Source organism: Electrona antarctica (assembly GCF_951216825.1).
Source record: "Electrona antarctica genome assembly, chromosome: 15".
Classification (NCBI taxonomy): Eukaryota; Metazoa; Chordata; class Actinopteri; order Myctophiformes; family Myctophidae; genus Electrona; species Electrona antarctica.
Window position 1 is genome coordinate 38,931,725 of NC_136796.1, and position 22,579 is coordinate 38,954,303.

General features: G+C 41.7%; 1 protein-coding gene across 1 annotated transcript; it reads left to right on the plus strand.

The window, feature by feature from the left end:
• Positions 1–1,468: 1,468 nt before the first annotated feature.
• On the plus strand, positions 1,469–21,820 carry nt5c1aa (5'-nucleotidase, cytosolic IAa). The gene is given in 8 exon segments (XM_079522556.1): positions 1,469–2,062; positions 10,159–10,203; positions 12,950–13,117; positions 13,360–13,489; positions 19,022–19,144; positions 20,359–20,543; positions 21,150–21,468; positions 21,471–21,820. Coding segments are annotated over 8 exon segments (1,155 nt in total). The 5' UTR covers positions 1,469–1,906; the 3' UTR covers positions 21,500–21,820.
• The last annotated feature ends 759 nt before the right edge of the window (positions 21,821–22,579 follow it).

Here is a 22,579-nt window from a genome sequence, read left to right on the forward strand (position 1 = left end):
AAGGTTAAATCCATTAATTCCCCATTATACCTTTAGGCAAGACCCACACGCACGCACGAACGCACGCACGCACACACACATCAGGTATGATTAAATCCATAAAGAGTTACAAGTTACACGGTTACACCTGAGAATCACTGAATGAAGGAGGAACAGCTCGTGTCTTGTTAAATATAGCCGCCTGCACATTACCCATTGCACATTTCCCCCCTTGTTGCAGGGGGTCAGTGTTTATACTTACCTTTCTTATATTTGTTTTAAGAAAAGTGGGCATATTAAAGTATTTTTTAAATTATATATAATTATATATAATATTTTATATAATATATTATGTTATTAGTTAGTATTAGTATGTAATTTATTTAATTCCAGAATACGTCTACTATTATCATCTTGAATATTGTGTTGTAAGCACAGTCTTGTGTTGTAAGCACAGTCTTGCGGAACATAATGGCACACCAACATAGTTGCTTGGACCTGCAAATTAACTCTTGATTCCCTGACAAAAGATTAATCGACAGAGATCTCCTTTGGAGGAAGGGGACACTTTCTACGACTGCACCATCCTACTATCTATAATCCCAATCATGTTTAGCATCACCACCTGGCAGGGGAACTACACTACACTACACTCCTCAACCGCAAAATACTGCAGAGGGTTGTGCTTACAGCCCAGAGCAACAGTGGAATCAGGACATATTAACCGGGCGATGTGTCAATAAAGACCCCAGCCACCCCAACAATGTCTTGTTTCAGCTAACATCTGGCAAGAGGTCTGTTCTGCAGCCTCAAAGCCTGGCTCCAGGACAGTTATTTCCACCAGGCATATTTATTTATGAACAATACACACTAAAGGCCTTTGACTGTCAGCCTGTCACACGCGCACGCACGCACGCACTTAGAGTCACCTGTGCACATACAATCACAGGCAAACTTGCAAACATACTGTAGGCAGTATGCACAATTATTAAGCCCCCACACAGCATATTCAAGACAGGGGCATTTTGTGTTACAATGCTAAAACAAATCACATGCACTCCTTGCAGGGGCTATACCTCCAAGGTGCATATAGCTTACTGTAAGTCTGTAGTCTATGATGCAGCAGAATGTCCCATGAGCCTCTAGGGATTACGGAGTCCTCCAATCAGGCTCTGTTACATCACAACTGTGTGTAAGAGGAGGAGGCGTTTCTGCATAAGGAAGCAAGCTGTGATTGGTCAGTGGGAGGACAGCTGGGGAATGCAGGGAGCAATGTCACTGAATGAGAGAGAGAAGGAGGGGTGAGAGAGAGAGAGAGAGTGAAATAGAGGGAGGTGTGTGTGTGTGTGTGTGTGTGTGTGTGTGTGTGTGTGTGTGTGTGTGTGTGTGTGTGTGTGTGTGTGTGTGTGTGTGTGTGTGTGTGTGTGTGTGTGTGTGTGTGTGTGTGTGTGTGTGTGTGTGTGTGTGTGTGTGTGTGTGTTCTGTCGACTGTGGATAGACTGAGGACAGCCACAGCACTGCATCAGATCAGTTGGGGATTGCTGCATTTAACAGACAGGGCCACCAGCAGCAGTAGAGAACTGGACCAGCTTTGGACTGTTTCTGTGTATGTATCTGTACATGTGAGAGTGTTTGTGTGTGTGTGTGTGTGGGTGTGTTGTTGTGTGCATGAATGTATAAGTGAGAAAGAAGTCAGGGGAGGGTGTGTGTATATGTACACACAACATTGCGGATTGATTTAAACAAGGGAAATTGTGTTTCACAATACACAGCAACCTTGTTTTAATATTTGTGACCTTCTGGGCACTGAATAAAAACAAGACTGGACACTGGGGTGTCCTTCACACCTCAGCCACGTCCCAGAGGACGGGGGTTGAGAAAGTATAGAAATAGAGACTCCAGCAGTTTGGATCACAGTGGGGATTCTATGGTCAAGATGAGTTTGGACCCTGTACGGACACTGACTGGGCAGGTCGAGGAGCTCAAAGTGTCCCCTTCCTCCAACGGAGACAGCAAAGGACCCTGGGAAGAGAAAGCGGAGTTTGACCAGGACAATCTGGGTCTCACCACCAAGCCAAAAATGGTAGGTCGATAAATCTCTTGTGGGCATGCAACATATCCTCTGGTTTGGTGCACCTGTTTGTTGAATATAGTTATCCACTTATTCTGAGGGCAAACATTCAGTGAAAATGTTTTCAGTGAAAGGATTTGGTGTAGGCCTACAGGGAAATACCAGTGGACCTAGTATAGACCCCTGGGAGACCCCGGTCAACTAAGATGTAGCGATACAAGCTGCTCCTCCCATCTCTATCCTTGTTTCTCCTCCTCTCCTCACTTGTTTTGTCCTCCTCTCAACCCCGATTGAAACGTAGATCCAATGTGGGTCATGTGGAGGAAAGGAATGTCCGTGATAGAGCAGCGGTATCCAACCATTGATTATTATATCTGACAAAAGCCCAGACCTCCCCCTAAATGCACGTGCGTACACACATATGCAGGCAGTGGCACGCATACATAGTCACAGACACTGTAAACAAACACAGAAGCTACAGGTTAACATTACCGTATGACCGGCTGAACTTATATCACATATAAGTGATACTTATATAAGATAACAGAAACAGAAGAATTAGGCTTTGTTCAGACTGGCAGCTCAAATCAAACCCGTTTGGAGTCGGATTGGTTTCAAGCAGACATAAAACTTAAAACTTAAAACACACTTGTGTAAAGTGAGGGGCGCTCTTATCATCATACATCATCATACAACACATCGTGCTCAGCCAATCAAATCATCACAAATGTCATTCCGGCCAATCACTTTTGGTGTCTTCACTTTTCTGCCCTCACGTTTATCCTCAATATGTACTAGAACGATCAGCCAATCAAATCATCGTGTTTGTATTCACACAAACAGACGAAGTTGGGCATTGGAGGGGCTAGTACCCCACAGAAAAAAGTAAAAGAAAGAAGAAGAAAGTCTGTACAGGCAAAAGATCTGATTTGGGGTGCCAGTATAGCATTATTTTGTGCAAGATGTTTGGACTTCCTCAGACCTTCCTCAGATTTTTTTGTGCGTTTTGTTTTTTGATCTGTGATTTTGCCCCAGACCCTCCATGTTACGAAGCACAGTGATAGAGGGTGCTGTGCTGTCAGATCTCTTATTACATAGTCCATCTGACGTGGGGACATTGTGGTCCTATGTATTCAATTCATCAACATAGCATAAAAATAACGTCAAAATATAGATTATCAACAAATATGAAACACGATGTTTGTTTGATGTTTGTGTTTACACAATGTTTGTGTTTACACAAACACTCAAAATTGTCCATGCATTGTCAATGGCATTTAATGTTTGTGTTTTGTTTGGGTTACACACACCAAAAATAGGAGGGGCTATCGGCCCCTCAAAAATAAATAAACTGTAGGCAGTGAATGCCATCACCTTTCTATGGGAAAAGTGAGTTTACCTGAAAGATGGATTTTCAGGCCCGTTTTGAAGGAAGCCAGTGATTGGCTTCTTTCAAGGGATCGTGTCAGGGCATTCCTCCCTTTAGTTGCAGTGCAGTAGAAAGAGCATGTTTGTTCTATAGGTGGGTGGTACCAGATTGTTGTTGTAGCTGTGGGTGTCACTCACTTGGTGAGGTCAGTCAGGTATGAGGCTATTGAGGGCAGAGCCTCTTTGGCTATCTTAATAATTGATAATGAATTGCTTAACCCTGTCTACATGTGTGAGCTCAGAAGGGACAGTGTGAGTATGTGTCACAGGGTGAGCAAGACATAGTGTCGTGATGAGAGAAAGAGAGAGTGAGTCATTGATTATTGACTTGATTGATTGAGATACTTTGAGAAAACATAGGCTTAATTAAGAGACGTGTGGAAGCCGGTTACTAACAATGTTTTCCCAAATTCCCAGTGTAACCTTGTAACCAAGGATTGTAACCACACAGAATGTGATATAAGAAAGATCAGAGCATACCTATTTACACACACCTAGATCTTCGTCATATCGTATACTGACCTGACGAAGATCTATCAAGATCGAAAAGTTGTCGTTTATTTATTCAATAAAGTAATTCTTTACCAAAATAATGGTGTGCGGGCCCTACCATCCGTCCATATAAGAAAGATCACCCAATCTGACAGACGCCTCCAGGCCGGGATGTTTAAATGCTGTTTATAGCAGCCCCATCACCATGCATCTACATACTGGACAGGGCACAGTGGGACAGAGAGACAGGCTGGGGGGTGGACGGTGCTGCGGAGGGGAGGTGGGGCAGGAGGATTAAGTTACAGAGAAAAAGACAGAGAGAGAGATACAGAGAGATTGGAAAGGCAAGCTAAAGGGCAGGTATGGGAGCTAAAGGTAAAAGCTGACTAATCTGTTCTGGGCTGGTTCAGGATTAGTGTGGGTGGGCTGCACACTGGTGTATTTTCAGACTCGTTAAGATCCAACGCTAAAGAGCAGCGATTCTAACCTCCTGTCAGTCAAAAGTCTAAAGACCGACTGCTGTGAAAATACGACACCGGCCAGTCCGACACTGTACACCACAACAAACAGACACGTGTGGACCAGCTTTAATCCGCAGCTCTGTTTCTCTGTGTGTGTGTGTGTGTGTGTGTGTGTGTGTGTGTGTGTGTGTACACATGTGCTTATAATATGTGTTGTGTTGCACTTTTTGTAAAGCGGGTGTATTTTAGTACTTAGTGCTGTATAATAGTACATGGATTATTCTGTGTATGACAGGCTACAGTCACAGTGAAATCCATTAACAACCAAGAGGATTATTAGATTAAAATAAAAACACGGACAATATGCATAGAAAATGATAAAAAATGAGTAAAACTCACCGTTGAATATCTACTGTAGACCATTGTTAAATATCTAACAATCTCTTTCTCTCTCCCTCTCTGATTTTTAACAAGCAATCAGCCTCAAGTAAATGAACCCCCCTAAAATCTCTGCTGGTTACACTCTAGCATGGAGGGCTTTCATACCATGGCTTTGATCCAGCTACCGTTTAGAGGGGTTGGGATTAGTCCAATCACTTCTCACAAGCCAAGCGGCCCCAGTCACCCGTTGGTGCACCCTTTATAACCCCAAAACTACACTGAAAAGCCTGGGAGAGACCGTAGCTGAGTGGGAATTGGTACAGTTGGGTGCCACCGATATTGTCCCTTATCATTTGACCCATTTAGGCCTGACCTCAAAATTTTAAAATTTAAAATTTAAAATATTTTCACGATTTTTCAAAAATAGCAGATCTACAAGCTCATAGCGCGCCACCGAGTGGCGCGCTATGAGCTTGTAGATCTGCTATTTTTCAATAGCTAAATTATAACATAATGTTTAAAACACCAAAAGGGGTTCCCGCCCAAAATGGGTTAACTGTCCTTTTGCGCAGATCACGCAAACCTCAGCAAAAAGAAAAGGACAATATCGATGGCCTCCAACTGTAGGCCACCGGTTCGACCCCAGCCTGGCCCGTCACACAACCCCTAACACCAACCATTTTTTGCCGGAATGTTTGCCTGCTGGGGTTCATGTTCACTCATTTAAGCTTTCACCAGAAGTCTCAGCTCACTTCAGTCCATGGCTGACTCTTGGATAAGATATGTGAGACTGAATCATCCACTGCTTCTATAATCAATAAATAATCGACTAGATGCTACAGCAGAACCACATGCTCTGGTTATTATCAGCATAGGGATTTTTGACCTTTTGCTGTGACCTCGGCCGTTGGCCTATTTTGAATGAATATAATAATAAAAAAAGAAATGTAGATCCAGATCCAGTGCAGATCCAGATACGACTCCCAATTCTTATGGGTGTTGTGTTGTTAATATTGTGGACAGTTCTCCACAGTCAGACAAACAGACACGGGTAATTATAATACACTCATGCCATTAAGTGCATATGTAATAAAGGGCCGAAATAACGACCCAGAAATGTAGTTCCATTTGATAACATCTGTGTTTGGAGAAAATTAAAAGTCTTACTCTTTGTATAAATTAGTACTTTTCAGTTCATGCTTCATATCCATATGAGTAAAATGATAAATCACCAGGGTGATTTATTTTTAGAACACAGTTCCAGTTCAAACGCCGCTCGCCCTCTATCGACACTGGCGTCAGACTTCAGTGCTCAATACTGTAAAAGCAACGCTACCACAGAATTCGACAGATACAATACATTAAAACAAACGTTTTCTCATGCTATTCTCAGTAAGAGTGCTAATGTATCAACATGCCTGTCAAGGCACCATTGTTTTGTTCACACTTACGCACTATGTCTGAAATGAATGCTCAGACTGCTGGCCTTTCACTCTAAATATAACCTCACACTGTGTCTCTACCTCTCCCTCAGTTTCCACTGTTGGTCCCTCTGCAGTCCGCACTTTACCTTTCTGAAGTTCAGACACCCCTTCTGTCTCTCATCACATCCTCATGTTTCAATTGCACAGAAATGTAATTAATCAATGGAACTGAAGACTTTTAACCTGCTAGTGCTTACATAATGTCACTTCAGGAATGTACACCGGCGAAACACATCACAGAATTTTATATATATATAGTTCCCAAAAACCTCATGGCCCACAGATCAAAGATTTGCTACGAGAAAAAAAAATCTAAAAGATAAATAAATCATAGATTTATTTAGATCAAAATAAATAAAATAAAACATTTTAAAACGTTGCAGCAATAAAATTGCAGGGATCTGAATTACCCAGTCGCAGGTTAGCTGATAAAGACAGAAAGGCGTGTCTCACTGCAACCACATTGACATCAATATTGCTGGCATCAACGTTTTTTCCTGCCTATTTCTGAACCAAATGAATCCCTAAATCCATAAAAGTTGGTTCGGAACTGGAAACAAAAAATACTTGCGTGTCACTACTCAGGTTGGAAGATGCAGATGTGATATATACCATCATGAACGGAACAAGTTCTAGAACCAAAGTTCTTATGGTGGAAAAGGGGCCTCCGATATAGCACTAGCACTGTGGCCGCAGAGCAGTGAGAAATTACCCAAGGTTCCAAAGATCACTGCTTTGATCCCTGCACCATCCAATGTGTCTCTGAGCAAGGTAACCTTAACTCGATCCGCACATAAGAACATCAACTAAAATAATATGTCATGTGTTTAATGAGTTTTTAACGAGTCAATTAACAGCTAGCCACTGAGCTGAAAAAAGACCACGGATTATAGATGATTTAAGAGATGTTATTCATAGAGGACAATTAGTGGATACACTACACCAAAGGTCTCATACAGACTACATCTCACCTCCAGGCTGTGGCATTGGTCAATGATCATCATGTATAGCACACAGCGTTCTATTCAAGGATGCACAAATCACAATGTTGTTATAGATCATACATGAGGATATTTCAAAATACTTGAAACCATAATTTTATGTAACCAGATTGCTGGTTACATTCAAGGTTCAAGTTGGGCTTTATTGTTACAACTGTGTTTTTGTTTGGCTCCTCGGACAATGTGGGAGCATAATAAAATACATGCAATTCATATACAGCTCCTTCTCAAAAAATAAATAAAATAATAATAATTGCAACCGCAGGTCGCATTTACTATGAAATCGTATTTCCCGTCAGTCACTCAATATCCCCATACATGGGAAGGCCCCCATATATGGAGATTCCAGCATCTGCATACACTTGTCAACATACTGAAAGCACAAAGTGCTCTAAAATATCCTGGTAGATGGCTGTGTTTGACTCCAGTGTGAGGTCTTTACTGTCAGTGATGATTTGGGGTGCCATGTGATATGCTGGTGTTGGTCCACTGTGTTCCAGAGTCAACACAGCCATCTCTCAGGATATTTTACTTCAGTTTCAGTATGTTGACAAGCTTAAAGGAGCATTCAGTGATTTGGGTGATTTGGAAAAAACCTGGTCCACCCGGTAACAAGATGTGCACATGCACACGCTCTACAGTGGGAGAAGTACAACAGACCAACAGCACGTGCACCAAGGCCCGCCCCCACTCGATCATGATTGGAGGAAGGCCCCTCTCATCCTGATTGGATGAAGGCTTTGCCACCCAAAGCCCAAACCGAAACTAGGGTTTTTTGACCCCAGGGGTTAACTGGGGACAGGGAGGAACTCCTTATATGGTCAGCACACTTTATAGTAGGGAGGATTATCCAAAAAATAAGTGATATTTGAATTAAGTGAAATCACTGAATATACCTTTAATGATTTTCCTTTCCAGCTCGATTTGGCACCTGCCCACAGTGTCAAAACTTTCAAAACTACTAGTAATTAGTGCTGACCATGGTATTACTGTGCTTAACGGGGACCGCATGTAATTCAGACAGGGCATTAGTCCGACTAGCGTCTGCTCCCGTGCTTGCGGTTATGGTTAGGTTAGGAGATGAGGTGGGTTGTCATTTGTCAGACCAATGACTAGTCTGAACAACGTACTGCACCCGTGCTTAACTGACCAGCCAACTGGCCTGACCTGAACCCCACAGAGAAGACTCAATACAAAGCTTACAGCTGTTATCAAAGCAAACCACCTCAACATTGCCACAGGTTGATCACCTCCATGCCACGCCTCATTTCTTTTCTTTCACCTTTATTTATTCAAGGAAGTCAATTGAGAACCAGCTCTCTTTTACAATGACGCCCTGATTACACTGTACATAACATACATTTGAACACAAACACATTATACACAAATACATACAAGACATTTAAATCGAGCAAGTGAAATCAAGTTCTTCAGTTTTAAGACTGATTGTAGACAGTTCCATATGTATATATACAATATATACAAGTATTATATTATTGAAAGGCAGTCTTACCCAGTTCAGAATTAATATCAGTAATTTCTAATAGAAAGTAGTCTTGAGAGCGGGTGTGATGATGGCCTATTGCTTTAGACTGTAATAGGCTGCAAAGATAGTTAGGTAATTTCTTTAAATGATTTTTGTGACATTCGTCTTTATTTTATATTTTTTATGGAGGGACAGACATTAGGCTGACAGGAAATGGGGAGAGAGATGGGGGGAAGACATGCAGTAAAGTCGAACCCGTGGCACACTGCCAGACTGGCTTGAGTAAGGCTTTATAGCCAATGATGCCAACCAACCTTACAGGGCGCCATTGAAAAAGAGACCTTGGTCTCAATTGGATTCCCCTGAAATAAAGGTTTCAATCAATCAAACCTTCTCATAAAGTCTACAGTGATGAGTGAGAAACCCATCTCCGGTTATAAACCGGAGGGCAGAGTGATAGATTGCATCCAGTGGTTTAAGGGAGGACGGGGCAAAATGCATGTATATAACATCTCCATAGTCAATAACAGATACAATTGTGCAAAATTGTGCATTGATGAAATAATGTGTTAAAAAGTAGCCCAGACCAACCAGCCTATTGACAGCACACATTAATATACTTTTCAGATGGCCAAGATTTCTGGATTAAAATATCTTGTGTGGGGAATATTCTAATATTTTGAGATAGGATTTTCAGATTTTCGTGAGCCGTGTGCCATAATCATCAAGATTAAAAAAAAGGTTTTAAATATTTCACTTTATGCGCAATGAATCGAGAATATAGGAAAGTTTCAGTTTTTGAATTATATTACGGAAGAAAAATTACTTTTGCACAATATTCAAAGTTTTTGAGAAGGAGCTGTAGGCCTGTATTCAAAAACAAGAAGAATAAAAAAAAAGAGGTTTAAGTGCCAGGGACGTTGAGACGAGCCCGCTTTCACTATGTACTGATTGCCAGGGACGTTAAGACGAGCAAAAAATATATATATATATATATATATTTTTTTTTTATTCTTTTTTTCTTTTTATCCATATTTTGAAAATTCCTCTAATCTGGTGTGCAGGTGATGACATGCACATGACATGCACAATAGAATTACATTTTCTTTCTTTTGTCCCATTGCCAAAATGGCACCCCCGACCAAAACTAGGGCCCCGCCCCCTGGCGCTGAAAGAGTTTAAGAATAGTTTTGTGACCTAGCACTTACAGTGCTTTAAGGTGTGTGCAAAGTTCTTACTCATATAGGTTATCAACGTGTAATTATTAATTAAAAATAGTGTGTGCATGCAGCATGCTGTGTAAAGTGTGCCCGTGTCCATTGTAAAAAACAGTGCTGTGTGAATAAAAGTGAGTTTGAACTGTCATTTTGCTAAGGTGACAGGGAGACGAGCCCGGAAGGTGGAGGGAGGCATATTCTTTGTAAGTATATACATGCCATGTGGAGGTCAAAGGTCAATGCAGGCTGCCTGTGACCTCTACCGTTTCACCTCCTTCATTAACCCTGTCTGTCATGGATGTGTCACATGCCTGAGGACACAACCACTGAACTAACCGCAATCATTTCATCAGTGCATCGTGGAGTGTGGCGTGGCATGATTTTTTGTATTCTACACTTAAGTATAGAGTACTTGAGTAAATGTACATAATTACTTTCCACCGCTGGAAGTGTACTTGTTTCATTTCATCATCATGGTTTTCCTTGTCCTTTCAAGACCTGAACAGATTTCCTCTGTGGTATATGACAAACAAAAGTATAGTCTTTATCTGTGTTTGGTACAAACACTCTTATATGTCAGCCTGTGTTTGCACACACACACACACACACACACACACACACACACACACACACACACACACACACACACACACACACACACACACACACACACACACACACACACACACACACACACACACACACACACACACACACAGCTTAAAGTGCTTTTGTCAAGCCCAGTGTCAATATTTTGCTTATACATGACCCATGTTACATGAATAAAGTAGTAGTAGTAGTATAGGGCAATAATTAAAATAGATCGTTTCTATTTTAATTATTGCCCTATACTACTACTACTACTTTATTTTGTACTTTTTAGCACTTATTGTGTAAATCAATTTTTACAGTGTTACATAAATAAAGTTTATATTATGATTAGCCTTATTACAAATGAATATGATTTCATCAAGAGTTCCATTGTCTGTGGATTGCAGCGCATGCATGCATGAGGAAAATGTTCACACAGAAAATTATGATTGCATTTGTTTCATGTATTCATTTATATGTTTATATGTATCTATCTTCTATGACTTTTCGATAAATCACTTTTTGGGCATAATTTGTAAAAATGGTTTAAGCAGCGACAAGAGCCTATCCCCATCTACAAGCTTAAAATGCATGTTCTGTATTGTATTTATTTTATTGTATTACTTCATCAAAATCAAATGTGTGTTTGTGCGTGCGTGCGTGCATGCGTGTGTGTGTAATAGTCAGTTGGAACCATGCAGTGCAGAACTGTTGTGACTCGGGAACCGTGCCAACTACAAGGACAATTGTGCAGGGCAAGAGACCGTCTATGGCCTATTTACTGAGCCACAGTACGCAGCCATCTGCATTCATAGGCGAACACGCGTGTGCATGCACAACCGCACATATACATGCACACATACGGTACACATGCACATTCAGCAAGCAGGACTGAATGTATGAAAGTCACAGATTGACCCAGCAGGCATCATTCAGGGGTAATTTCTATAAGAGTAATAATGGACTTCGACGTTTAAATTAAGTCACTAGACGCTTAAACTCACATACTGTACAGTATGCCGGTGCAGTCAGTCACACACACAGTCACACACACACACACACACTCCCTTTTCCGTCTGTGTTCTAAATTTGACCCCCACCCCCTCTCCCACCGAACTAAACTTACGTCAGCGCCCAATGCGCATGGACACCTGTTTGGCCCGCCCCCCTGTCAGTATACCCTGCCAACACACACACGCGCACACACAAACACACAAACACACACACTTCACCGTTACATCTTGTGTACAGGTACATAAGGGTAAAATTGTTTTTTGTTTGGCCGGACATTATTTCGGACATTGTACTAGCATTGATAAGACAGTAGACTATTAATAATACATAATACAGTAAGTTAAAATACTGTGTATATATATATGTATGTATATATATATAGATATCGCACCGGACAAAAAAATCTGGCATCGGCCGAGCTCTACACACGAGCAGACATTCTTGTCGTGTTCTCTTATAATAAGGCAATGTCCACACAGATACCATACTGTTCTGTAGGCTGTATTCACTCACGGGAATATACATAGTAAATCACGTCACATCCTACTGCTCCTATATGCTATCTGGTTGTCATAGTAACGCATAGAATCACACCACAGGATAGAATAGATATCACCACATCTCCCCTTTTTAGAGAGCAAAGGTAGACTTTGGCTCATCAGACCTTGGAGGATTATTTTGCATCTTTTGTTGAAAGATCTGTCCCTGTTATACGATAGGGAATAAGAGTATTAACTCAAGCAATGATTAGTAACTAACTACAATTCTCAACACAATAGAATCACACAGCATAGAATAGATATGACCACTATTGTATTGGATACTTTACTTTATAGTTAGTTAGATACAATATACTGTGTATTTTGCGCCCTGTTACTTAAAGTATATCACTTTGGAGATTTTTGTACTATATTTTATGTACTTTAGGGGTATCATGGATGTTACCACTTGAAAAAGAGATTCTGTCTCAACGTGTTTTTACTGGTTAAATAAAGACTAAATTAAAAAATTAATAAATGAACAGCGAACACTGAAAAATGGTTATAAATGTGTAGCTACAGGAGTTTTTGCATGTGTAGACGCAGACAATGCATGCTACAGTGCACCGAAAGTGTCTTCTAAAACCCCACTGTAGCATGTGCACACAGTGAAATGAAACAGGCAAAGACGTAATATTGCTAACTTGCCTGGCTTGCCTTGCACCCATACCTACTTTTCCTATTGCACGTATTTTTTTTACTCTAGCAAGGGGTGACATAATTCATTCCCACTTTGATTCATACGATTTTTGTATTTTATTTTGTTTAGTTTAATGTAGTTTCTCCTTTCTCCTCTCCTCTCCAGCCCAAACCAGAGAATGCAGTGACCATTGCCGTGTCTACGCGGGTCCTGTTCCGCACGGAGCGCGAGCAGCAGGTGTACGAAGAAAAAGGGGTGGAAGAGTACTTACAATACCAACTGGAACACGAGAACGAACCCTTCGCCCCGGGACCTGCTTTCCCACTCGTCAAGGTCACTGTGCATGCCCTCTGAATAAGTGTACAAATGCATTCTTTACAGTTTACACGCACCCACGCATTGAAATGTAATGGAACCAATTCTAGTTGTCCCACTTCTGTGGTCCCTGCGGAATCACAGAAGCAATTCATTTCACTGACTCACAGCTGACAGGCATTATGTTGTCACATTGCCAATGTCATGAGTTTGATTAGAGGTGACTGCTTAATTGCTACTGCCTTGTTGTCTCCCAACAGGCACTGGAGGCTGTGAATACTCACCTGAGAGAACTGTACCCGGCGAGCGAAGAACTATTCGATATTGTTCTGGTGACCTACAATCATGCACACGTCGGGATACGACTCATCAACACCATCAACCATCATAGTGAGTCTGACAAAACATACATGCATTGCACATGCATCATGCAAGATTTGACCTGGTCACGATTGCCCACTTTCCAATGTAAACATAATCGGTCCCATTTACATCATATTCTTGTCTTTCAATATACTGACTCTGGGAGCGTGGAGGTAAAACAAGTTGGAGGTGGTTGAATGATTTCTGGGACAGTCTGGGACAAAACAACTTTACAGTAGTCAAGGTGATTACTGAAAATCACTACAATAGGGGGAAACACCAAAAATAACCTTAAATGCACTGACACAAGCTCTAATCTGTAGAAATACAAACAAGTGCATGAACAGCTGACTGCCAGATCCTTCCCATAAAACATCCCACAAATGTCATCTTTATCACAGGCTAGCCACTTCCTGTTCAGCCCCTGGATGGTTTAAAATGGTCAAGCAGATCCTCTGGCAGGGTCACGTACAGTGGAGGCTTATTTGTCTTGTGGGACATCAGAATCGGTCAAAAGGCTTGAAGTCGGTTGTTATATAAAAAAAGAAACATGCCGTAGAGCACAAATCAAAGTAACAGAAGAATGCTGCTTCTGTGTCTGATCTCTCTAGTGGCTATTAACCCTGACCTTTCCTGCGGAACCTAAATAAACAAACTATGTTATTGGGATAGCTAGGCCCTGCAGTGAAAGCAAACACTAGATCAACATGGGGGGTATAGGGTGTATCGCACAGAAAGAGACAAGAGATAACCTGCGATACGTTTAAATCTGCACGCGGGCAACATCTCTGATTAATGTCTGATCAATGATTTCACGAGAAGGTTGACTTATCAAGGAGACAGCTAGAGACTGATAAGAGGAGTGTGCACATGCTGGCCTTTATCCAAGGCGCTTTACATAGAGTGTGCATTACATTCACCCATTCATACAGACATACACCAATAGCAGCGGAAACCATGCAAGGCACCAACCTGCTCATCGGGAGCAATTAGGAGTTCAGTGTCTTGCTCAAGGACACTTCGACACTAACTCTGGGGGAGCCCGGGTTCGAACTGGGAACCTTGCGGTTCCCAGTTCCCACTCTTCCCCTGACCCACCGCCACGCGTAACTGTCACTCTGCCACCACCACCCCGCTACCGTCACTACAGTACAGTATACACTACTGTATGCAATAAAATGCAGTCATTTCATGATGCCTTGCCACATGAATGCCATGATTGAACTGTATCTGTCTCACTGACTGGCTTTAGTGTATCAATGTTGATGTGAGTTGAACGTGACTTCAGTCACGTTCAACTCATGCAATGATACAACAGGTTTATTGATGTTATGGCATGGCAATATACAGTAGGTTTGGTCTTGCCAATCAGCTGCAGGCGTGTGCATATAGACTTTGGTCGGGTGAGTAACATAACATAATCTAATAATGCGGGCTGGAGCAACAGGAGAGCTGGGGTGGAGTATACATGATTGGCCTTTAGGCATTAGGACACTGGACATAAGTGTGTTAAAGGAGCATTCAGTGATTTGGATGATTTGGAAACCCCCCCCGATCCACCCCCGTAACAAGATGTGCACATGCACACACACTACAGTGGGGGGACACGCAACAGGCCGCACACCAAGGCCAGCCCCCACTCGATCATGATTGGTGGAAGGCCCCTCTCTATCCTGATTGGATGAAGGCTGGGCCATATAGCCAAAAACGAAACCTGAGGTTTTTTGACCCCAGGGGTTAACTGGGGACAGGGAGGAACTCCTTATATGGTCAGCACACTCTATAGTAGGGAGGATTATCACAACAAAACAAAAAAAAAATTATATTTGAATTAAGTGAAATCACTGAATATACCTTTAAATAAAGAAAAATCTTTGTCAAATCATCAATCATCTTCAGTCAATTTATATTCCAAGCAAGTTTTTAAAAATGAGAAATTTCACTTGTATTGGTGTACACAAAGAAAATAGAAAAAGGCCTAACATGAGGACAGGATGTCAGAACAGAACATCAGATCAGGGCGTGAAATCTAATTACTGTAACTATGAGTCCAGATTAAGGTGTTACATTATTGCAATATTCCTGTCTTCCTGATAGCTCCAGACTGAGTTGTCACTGTCACCAATTGCCTGCCACCAATCTGCCATGTCAACGTGTGTGTGTGTGTGTGTGTGTGTGTGTGTGTGTGTGTGTGTGTGTGTGTGTGTGTGTGTGTGTGTGTGTGTGTGTGTGTGTGTGTGTGTGTGTGTGTGTGTGTGTGTGTGTTGATTGGTATGCTTGTAAATGCGTGCTATAGAGCTGTGCAGTCAGCTTCCCTGACTGACAGTGCAGGCCAGGGATGATGTTACGTTACTCACACCCAGAGCAATGGGGCAGTGCTGTAACTGTAGAATATACAGTACAGTACATGTTGCTTTCGAGCAAGATGCTCCCGTTCTGAAATATGAAGCCATGAGTGCGGAGTGACCCTGAAGTAAACCTGCATTCTCTCCTAATGGCTAACCGGGGGCGACTCCCCTAGTTGCGAAATGAAGCCACATTGTACAGAGGTCAAATTTTCCTATAGAGTTTAAAGTATTAAAACAATCAGAACCATGAAATGGTATGTCTGAGTTATATTAAAGATGGAGTGCGGGATTTTTGTATTTTTTCAAGTTTTTCCATGTGTTTATGAGGTGTGGTTGTTATGCCCCTCATAATAATAAATGTAAATTTAAAATCAAATCATCATCATCATCATCACCTTTATTTATTCACGGAAATACAGTTGAGGGCAAGCCCTCATTTTCAATGTAGCCGAGGTCAAAATTGAAACCTGCTACTGCAGTGATTCTCTCCTGTGTTCAATGCGTTTCTGCGTTTATGTGTGGACACAGATATCTTTGTCGTGTGGGCAGGGATTTTTTTTAAACAGAGAAAATATCGGTTTTGAAAAAGACCCGTACTCGTGTATATCCTAGGCCTGAGACACCCCTGTACTTGCGTCAAGGCACCCACTTTGAGAACCACTGGTCTAGAGCAGGGGTTCTCAACCCGTGGGTCGCGACCCCTCGGGGGGTCGCCAAATTATTAATTAAAAAACGATTTTTCAAAAATAGCAGACCTACAAGTTCATAGCGCGCCACTCGGTGGCGCGCTATGAGCTTGTAGATCTGCTATTTTTCAATAGCTAAATTATAACAATGCTTAAAACATCAAAAGGGGTTCCCGCCCAAAATGTTTTAAGGTTATTGTAGCAGTCAATTTATATTGGGGGTCGGTAGGGGGCGGGGCGGGGGTCCCGAGACATTGCCAAAGCATTTCCGGGGGTCCCCGGCCAAAAACGTTGAGAACCCCTGGTCTAGAGATATGCTCACACCCGGAACAATGGTGCAATGGGAATCCATGGAGTCAGTCATTCTTTGATGTGACTGTGCACCGTGCCACGTCTCACTCCGTGTCTGCTTCCTGTGCTTCAGATCCTCTATGTAAATAAATAAACAGAACTATAAGTGGATCGTGTAATGATAAATGACGAGAAAACATCGGCGGAGGGAAAAGATACAGACACCATGGTTAGAGGGGTCCCACTCCCTATAGTCCACTCCCACGCTCCTGCACTCCAGTTTCAAGGAAAGGAAAACACTCAAGATCTTCTTATTATTATTATCTTATTATTGGCTGCAGAATGCCAGTAGGCTTATTGAGCTCAGATCCACAACCAAACTCCAAAAATAAACATCACATTGAATTAAATTAAATTGAATCTCGACAGTTTCTCTTGAGATTGAGGGCTATTTCCGTCCTTTCTGTTCATACAGTATGTATCAGTGAAGTAAAAGTATCAATACTGCAATGTAGATGTACTCTATTACAAGTAAGTCCCGTATTCAAAATGTAAAAGTAAAAGTACAAAAGTATCAGCATCAAGTACCAAAGGTAAAAGTGCTCATTGATTGATGCAGAAAATTGTATAAAAAAGTATTTTGAAAATAGTCAGCAATATGCTATTTTCAAATGGCCAAAAATTACAATTATGACCTTTGATGTCTTCAATCACGTAGCAATCCCTAATCAATTGTGGGCGCTGTTGTGGAGTTTGCCGGCCCAGTAAAGGTGAAATCCTCAGGATACAACTGTTGTAGCTCCTCCAGGGAATGCTGAATACATTCCAAAAACGTTGCAATAGACGTTTGGCATTGTGAGGCTAACATTTATGCTACTAGTCTCAGAAGGCTTCTCATTTTTATTTATTATTCAATCATATAAACAAACACGCAAGTTTCCGGGGTAAAGAAAAATAATCTGCAGCATTCTAAAAGCAGCAAATAACAGTCAGTGTCAGGCATCAGGCATGACCCATCAATCTACGCAGGCACAGAGGGACAAACTAGGCAGTTCCCGTGGCTATGGAAAGCCAAATGGGAAAAGGCGAATCATACACACGATACACCCACTGCCATATTTCGCAAAATTGAATGCAGTGATTGCATCCACATTATGTTATGTTATGATGCTACTGTTATCAAAATCAAAAGGGTGGGCCCAGGCTTATCTAGGCCACCCATGGATACACCCCTGGGCTGAAGTGGTTAGTGTGTTTTGTAATAATAATCAAAATCTACAAAGTAACTACAGTTGCTACAGTTTTCAAATAATTGTAGTGTAGATTAAAATAATTGTAGTGTAGAGTAAAAGTATAACATTTTCCTCTGAGATGTAGTGGGGTAGAAGTAAAAGTATTGCCATTTGTAAATACTGAAGTAACAAGTACAGTACGTAATTACTTTACACCACTGTACAGAGTACAGTACAGTATGTATACCAATCTTTCTTCCTGTAGCTACATAATTGGCCCTGCGGCCTCCCGTTTAGCTGTCACGACTTACATTCTCTGCCAGTCAAAAGTTCAGTCCAATCTCTCCCGGGTGTGTGACTGCCATCCTCGCCTTCCTCTCACATTGTCACCTCCACCTTCAATTACTTCCTTACTTGCAGATAGCAGCTGTTAAATTGCACGAACACTCTGGATAGAAGGGTGTAACTGTGTTATTCAATTACTACAAATCAGTCTTATCTCATTTGCACCCTCCCTCAGGCCTCCCCTCCTAGTAAATCCGAAATCATCTGTTAAAATCCTCAGGACAAATTAAGTGGCATATTGCGACTGAGCCAAAATGCAACTGTACACTTTTCTACTGGTCATGGGATTCACAACCATCAACACCAGGATAGTTCAGCAATTATTTGTTGACACCAGGAAGAGGAAGAGACATACCCCTTTAGAGGGGACCGTGCATTCTGTTCTGGAGTGTCCCAAGTGTCCGAAGCATAACAACCTCAGCAGATATCTGAGTTTAACCCGCTTAATTATCTCCACCAGGCTGGGAGGCAGAGATGATATTTCCGCCCCTGTCCGTGTGTGTGTGTGTTGCCCCCCCCCCCCCCCCCCCCCCCCCCCCCCCTAGTTCACCAATATCCAATAGCCTTAATGTGTTCTGAGTTCCGACTGTCATTGTCACTTCAAGGGAATTACTTTCAGTTTAAAAGGAGGACTAAATAACCCCATTGTGTTCTCAGACCTGTTCATCGAGAGGTTCTGTATGACCGGAGGGACCAGTCCTATTGGCTACCTGAAGGCTTGGCGGACCGACCTCTACCTGTCTGCTGATGCTGAGAAGGTCAGGGAGGCACTGGCAGAAGGTAAGCATGCACTGTTAAATCCTCACTGTTGGTCCTTCCTTATACAGACCAGGAGCATTTAACACTAATGTTACACGAGTGTACAACATCTATTATTAATACTTGCAGTAGACCAAAGGTTGCAAACATTGTATGCTGCACAGCGCTACAGCTGTGAAAAGTATTATTCATGAGAATCTTTCATTATATCCATATTATCAAAATTACGAAATGTTTTATATGGCATACAATATGTATTAATTTGCACAGGATGCAAATATTTCAGTATTTCTGTTACGCTACTTTTTGACAGGAATAATTTCTCCCTCTTCTTACACCTGTCTCCTGATACTTGGCACTAATGTCCATGTCAGGCGTCAGCATGTGTCATTATGTCTGGCATTCCCCCGCCTTGAACAGGCTGTGTAAAATCTTTGCAATGCATAGTAATGCAGCAGCTAAATGGCAATTTGTCTTCAACCGATCATATAGCCGGAGGCAATTCTGTCTGTAGCAAGCATCAACTACCTCTCCCTAGAAGGTATACCCAGCCTGTTCGTTTGTTTATTTTTGCTTGTTTGTCCTTTAGCAGGATATCTCAAGCAGTTCTGAATGAATTTGTACAAGACAAACAAAACAAAAACGTTGTTCCTTACTTGTGCAAGGAAGAACTGCTTATCGTTTAATGTTGATTTTCCAAAGGGGTCCGATGATGTTGCCTATGGCCCATGTTTGGCCATAGACAAGCTGCCACCTTAATAATAATAATAATAATAAAACTTTATTTGTATAGCACCTTTCATGACATGAAATGCAGCTCAAAGTGCTTTACACAAAAAAGAAAAGAAAGCCAGGGCATAAACAATACAGTGAGGACATGATTTTTTTTTTTAAAGACAAATAAATCAATTAAAAGCAAGGGTGTAGAAGTGGGTCTTGAGCTGAGCTTTAAAAATGTCTACAGAGGCTGCCTGTCGAAGGTACAGTGGGAGTTTGTTCCACGCCGTCGGCCCGTAGAAGCAAAAAGCTGCTTCCCCGTATTTTTTAGTTGCCATTTTTTTAGGCAAAGCGAGCAGGCCAGCAGTGGAAGACCTTAGGGGGCGGTTTGGGACATATTTCGGCAGGCAGTCATGTAGGTAGGAACCTTGACAAAGGTCATTTTGTAGTCTTGTTTTAGGTCTTGCTTTTAGCTCTTGCATCAATAATTATTTTCCTATGTCTCTCTTTGAATGAAGGCATTGCAGCAGCCACCATGTTCATGTCAGATAAATCGACAGAGGTATCAGAGACCCAGCTACGGGTGGCGTTTGACGGCGATGCCGTGCTCTTCTCGGATGAATCAGAACGCATCTTCAAGGCTCATGGCCTGGACAAGTTCTTTGAACATGAGAGGGAAAATGAGGACATCCTACTGGATCATGTATGTACTGTATACCTAATTATACAACCAAATTCATATTGAACAGTAATGATTTATACTTAATTCATTGTGCTCTGGTGTCATACACTGAAAATAGCCGATCTACAAGCTCATAATGTGTTGCACTGTGATCTGCTATTTTCAGTCATGTCTATCAAGTGCTTATCAATAAATATTTCATTTCAAGCTTTTTTCACACTGTGGTTTTTAGTTCAAATGTTCTCTTACGTTTAATGTGTCAAACGAGTGATGGGTTGGACTATAAAACCTTTGATTCTGTGAAAAAAAAAAGAATAAATTATATCATATAGCCTATACTATATTTAATAAATACCCTTTGTTTAGCGGTTTTCATTTTTCTTTCCTCACAGAATCAAAGGTTTTACGATCATGATTCACCAGGATCCTGGATGGCTTGATTCTAGGCTTAAAATAATTGATATATAATATTTTTGTAAATCTCTATGGGAAAAATGAATGGCAGATTTTTCAGTGGGTCCAGAAAACCACACCCACATGTTATGCCCTATTAGCAAAGGTGCTGTACTGAATCTGCATGTCCTTAATTTGCCATCTCTTGGGCTCTCCTATGCCACTCTTGCACAGGGTCCTCTGAAGGGCTTCTTGGAGGTACTGGGAAAGCTCCAGAAAAAGTTCTATGCGAAGGGACATCGTCTGGACTGCCCCATACGGACCTACTTGGTAACGGCCCGCAGTGCAGCCAGCTCTGGGATCCGGGCCCTGAAGACGCTGAGAGCCTGGGGCTTGGAGATTGACGAGGCCCTGTTCCTGGCAGGGGCTCCGAAGGGTCCCATGCTGGAGAAGATCAGACCCCACATCTATTTTGATGACCAGATGTTCCATGTGGAGGGAGCAGCAGAGATGGGCACCATTGCTGCCCATGTGCCCTATGGCATTTCCCAGAAATATCCACGCAAAACAAAAGTAACCAATAGCTCTATGCCAGCAATTTAGCCTGGGCTGAGATACAGAAAGGGGTGGATCGACGGACAGAATGTGAAAACAGATTCAGATTCACGCAAATAGGAGAATTCGTGGAGTAAGTTGCGTGTGAGAAGATGACATATTGAACAATAAAACACTGTTGAAAAAGACATCTAAATTAAACCAAAATGAATGTGTTGTTTTAGTAGCATCCATGTTGCGTTGGATTATGTGCTTCAGATATTGTACTGTGAACTAAGCAGTGGTTCACAAACGGTGTAGTGTGTCGGGGCATACTGGTGTGCTGTGAGACACGTGCAGGTGTGACTTATTACCATTATTACATTATTATCGTTATGAATTACTGGTAGTATTATGTTTTTTGAGTGGTGCAAACCACTCCAACAACCAGCTTTGTCTGTATCTATGTTTGTGTACCTGTGTACGTGCACAGGTGAGCATGGTTGCTAATGGTTAGTGTGTGACGTCACTGACATAGCTGATCAGACTATATAAGACCTTGCACCACTCAGTTCACACGGGTGTGATTTTTTAATTTACTATATATATCTATACTTTCTTTCCAACACAGTTGCAAATCTATACCCTAAAAACAAATTTAACCAAATTCAACTAGTTTCATAAATAATAAATGTTTACACAGTGATAAGAGTGATAGCACATTTATATAGAGGCTATTTTGCACGGATATGAATACAGGTGTGCCTTGAGATTTTGACTTGGCTATTGGTACCGTATACCCGGGGCACAACATGTTTGAAAATCACTGCTGCAAAGTACGAGGGAATGTATCATTTCCATAATGTAACAAATCCATTGTTTATTTTTTATCTTAACACATTATGTTATCAAGTTATAAATCATAATGTGGATAAAGGTCAGATGAAGGTCTGGAACCTGAGACGATGTTTGATCCTCAGAGTCACGTTACAGTATGCGTTCATCCAGTTACAGCTCCCAATCTCATTGAATTAAAGGAGCATTCAGTGATTTGGGTGATTTGGAAAACCACCCAGTCCGCACCGGTAACAAAATGTGCACATGCATCCCTTCATCCTGATTGGATGAAG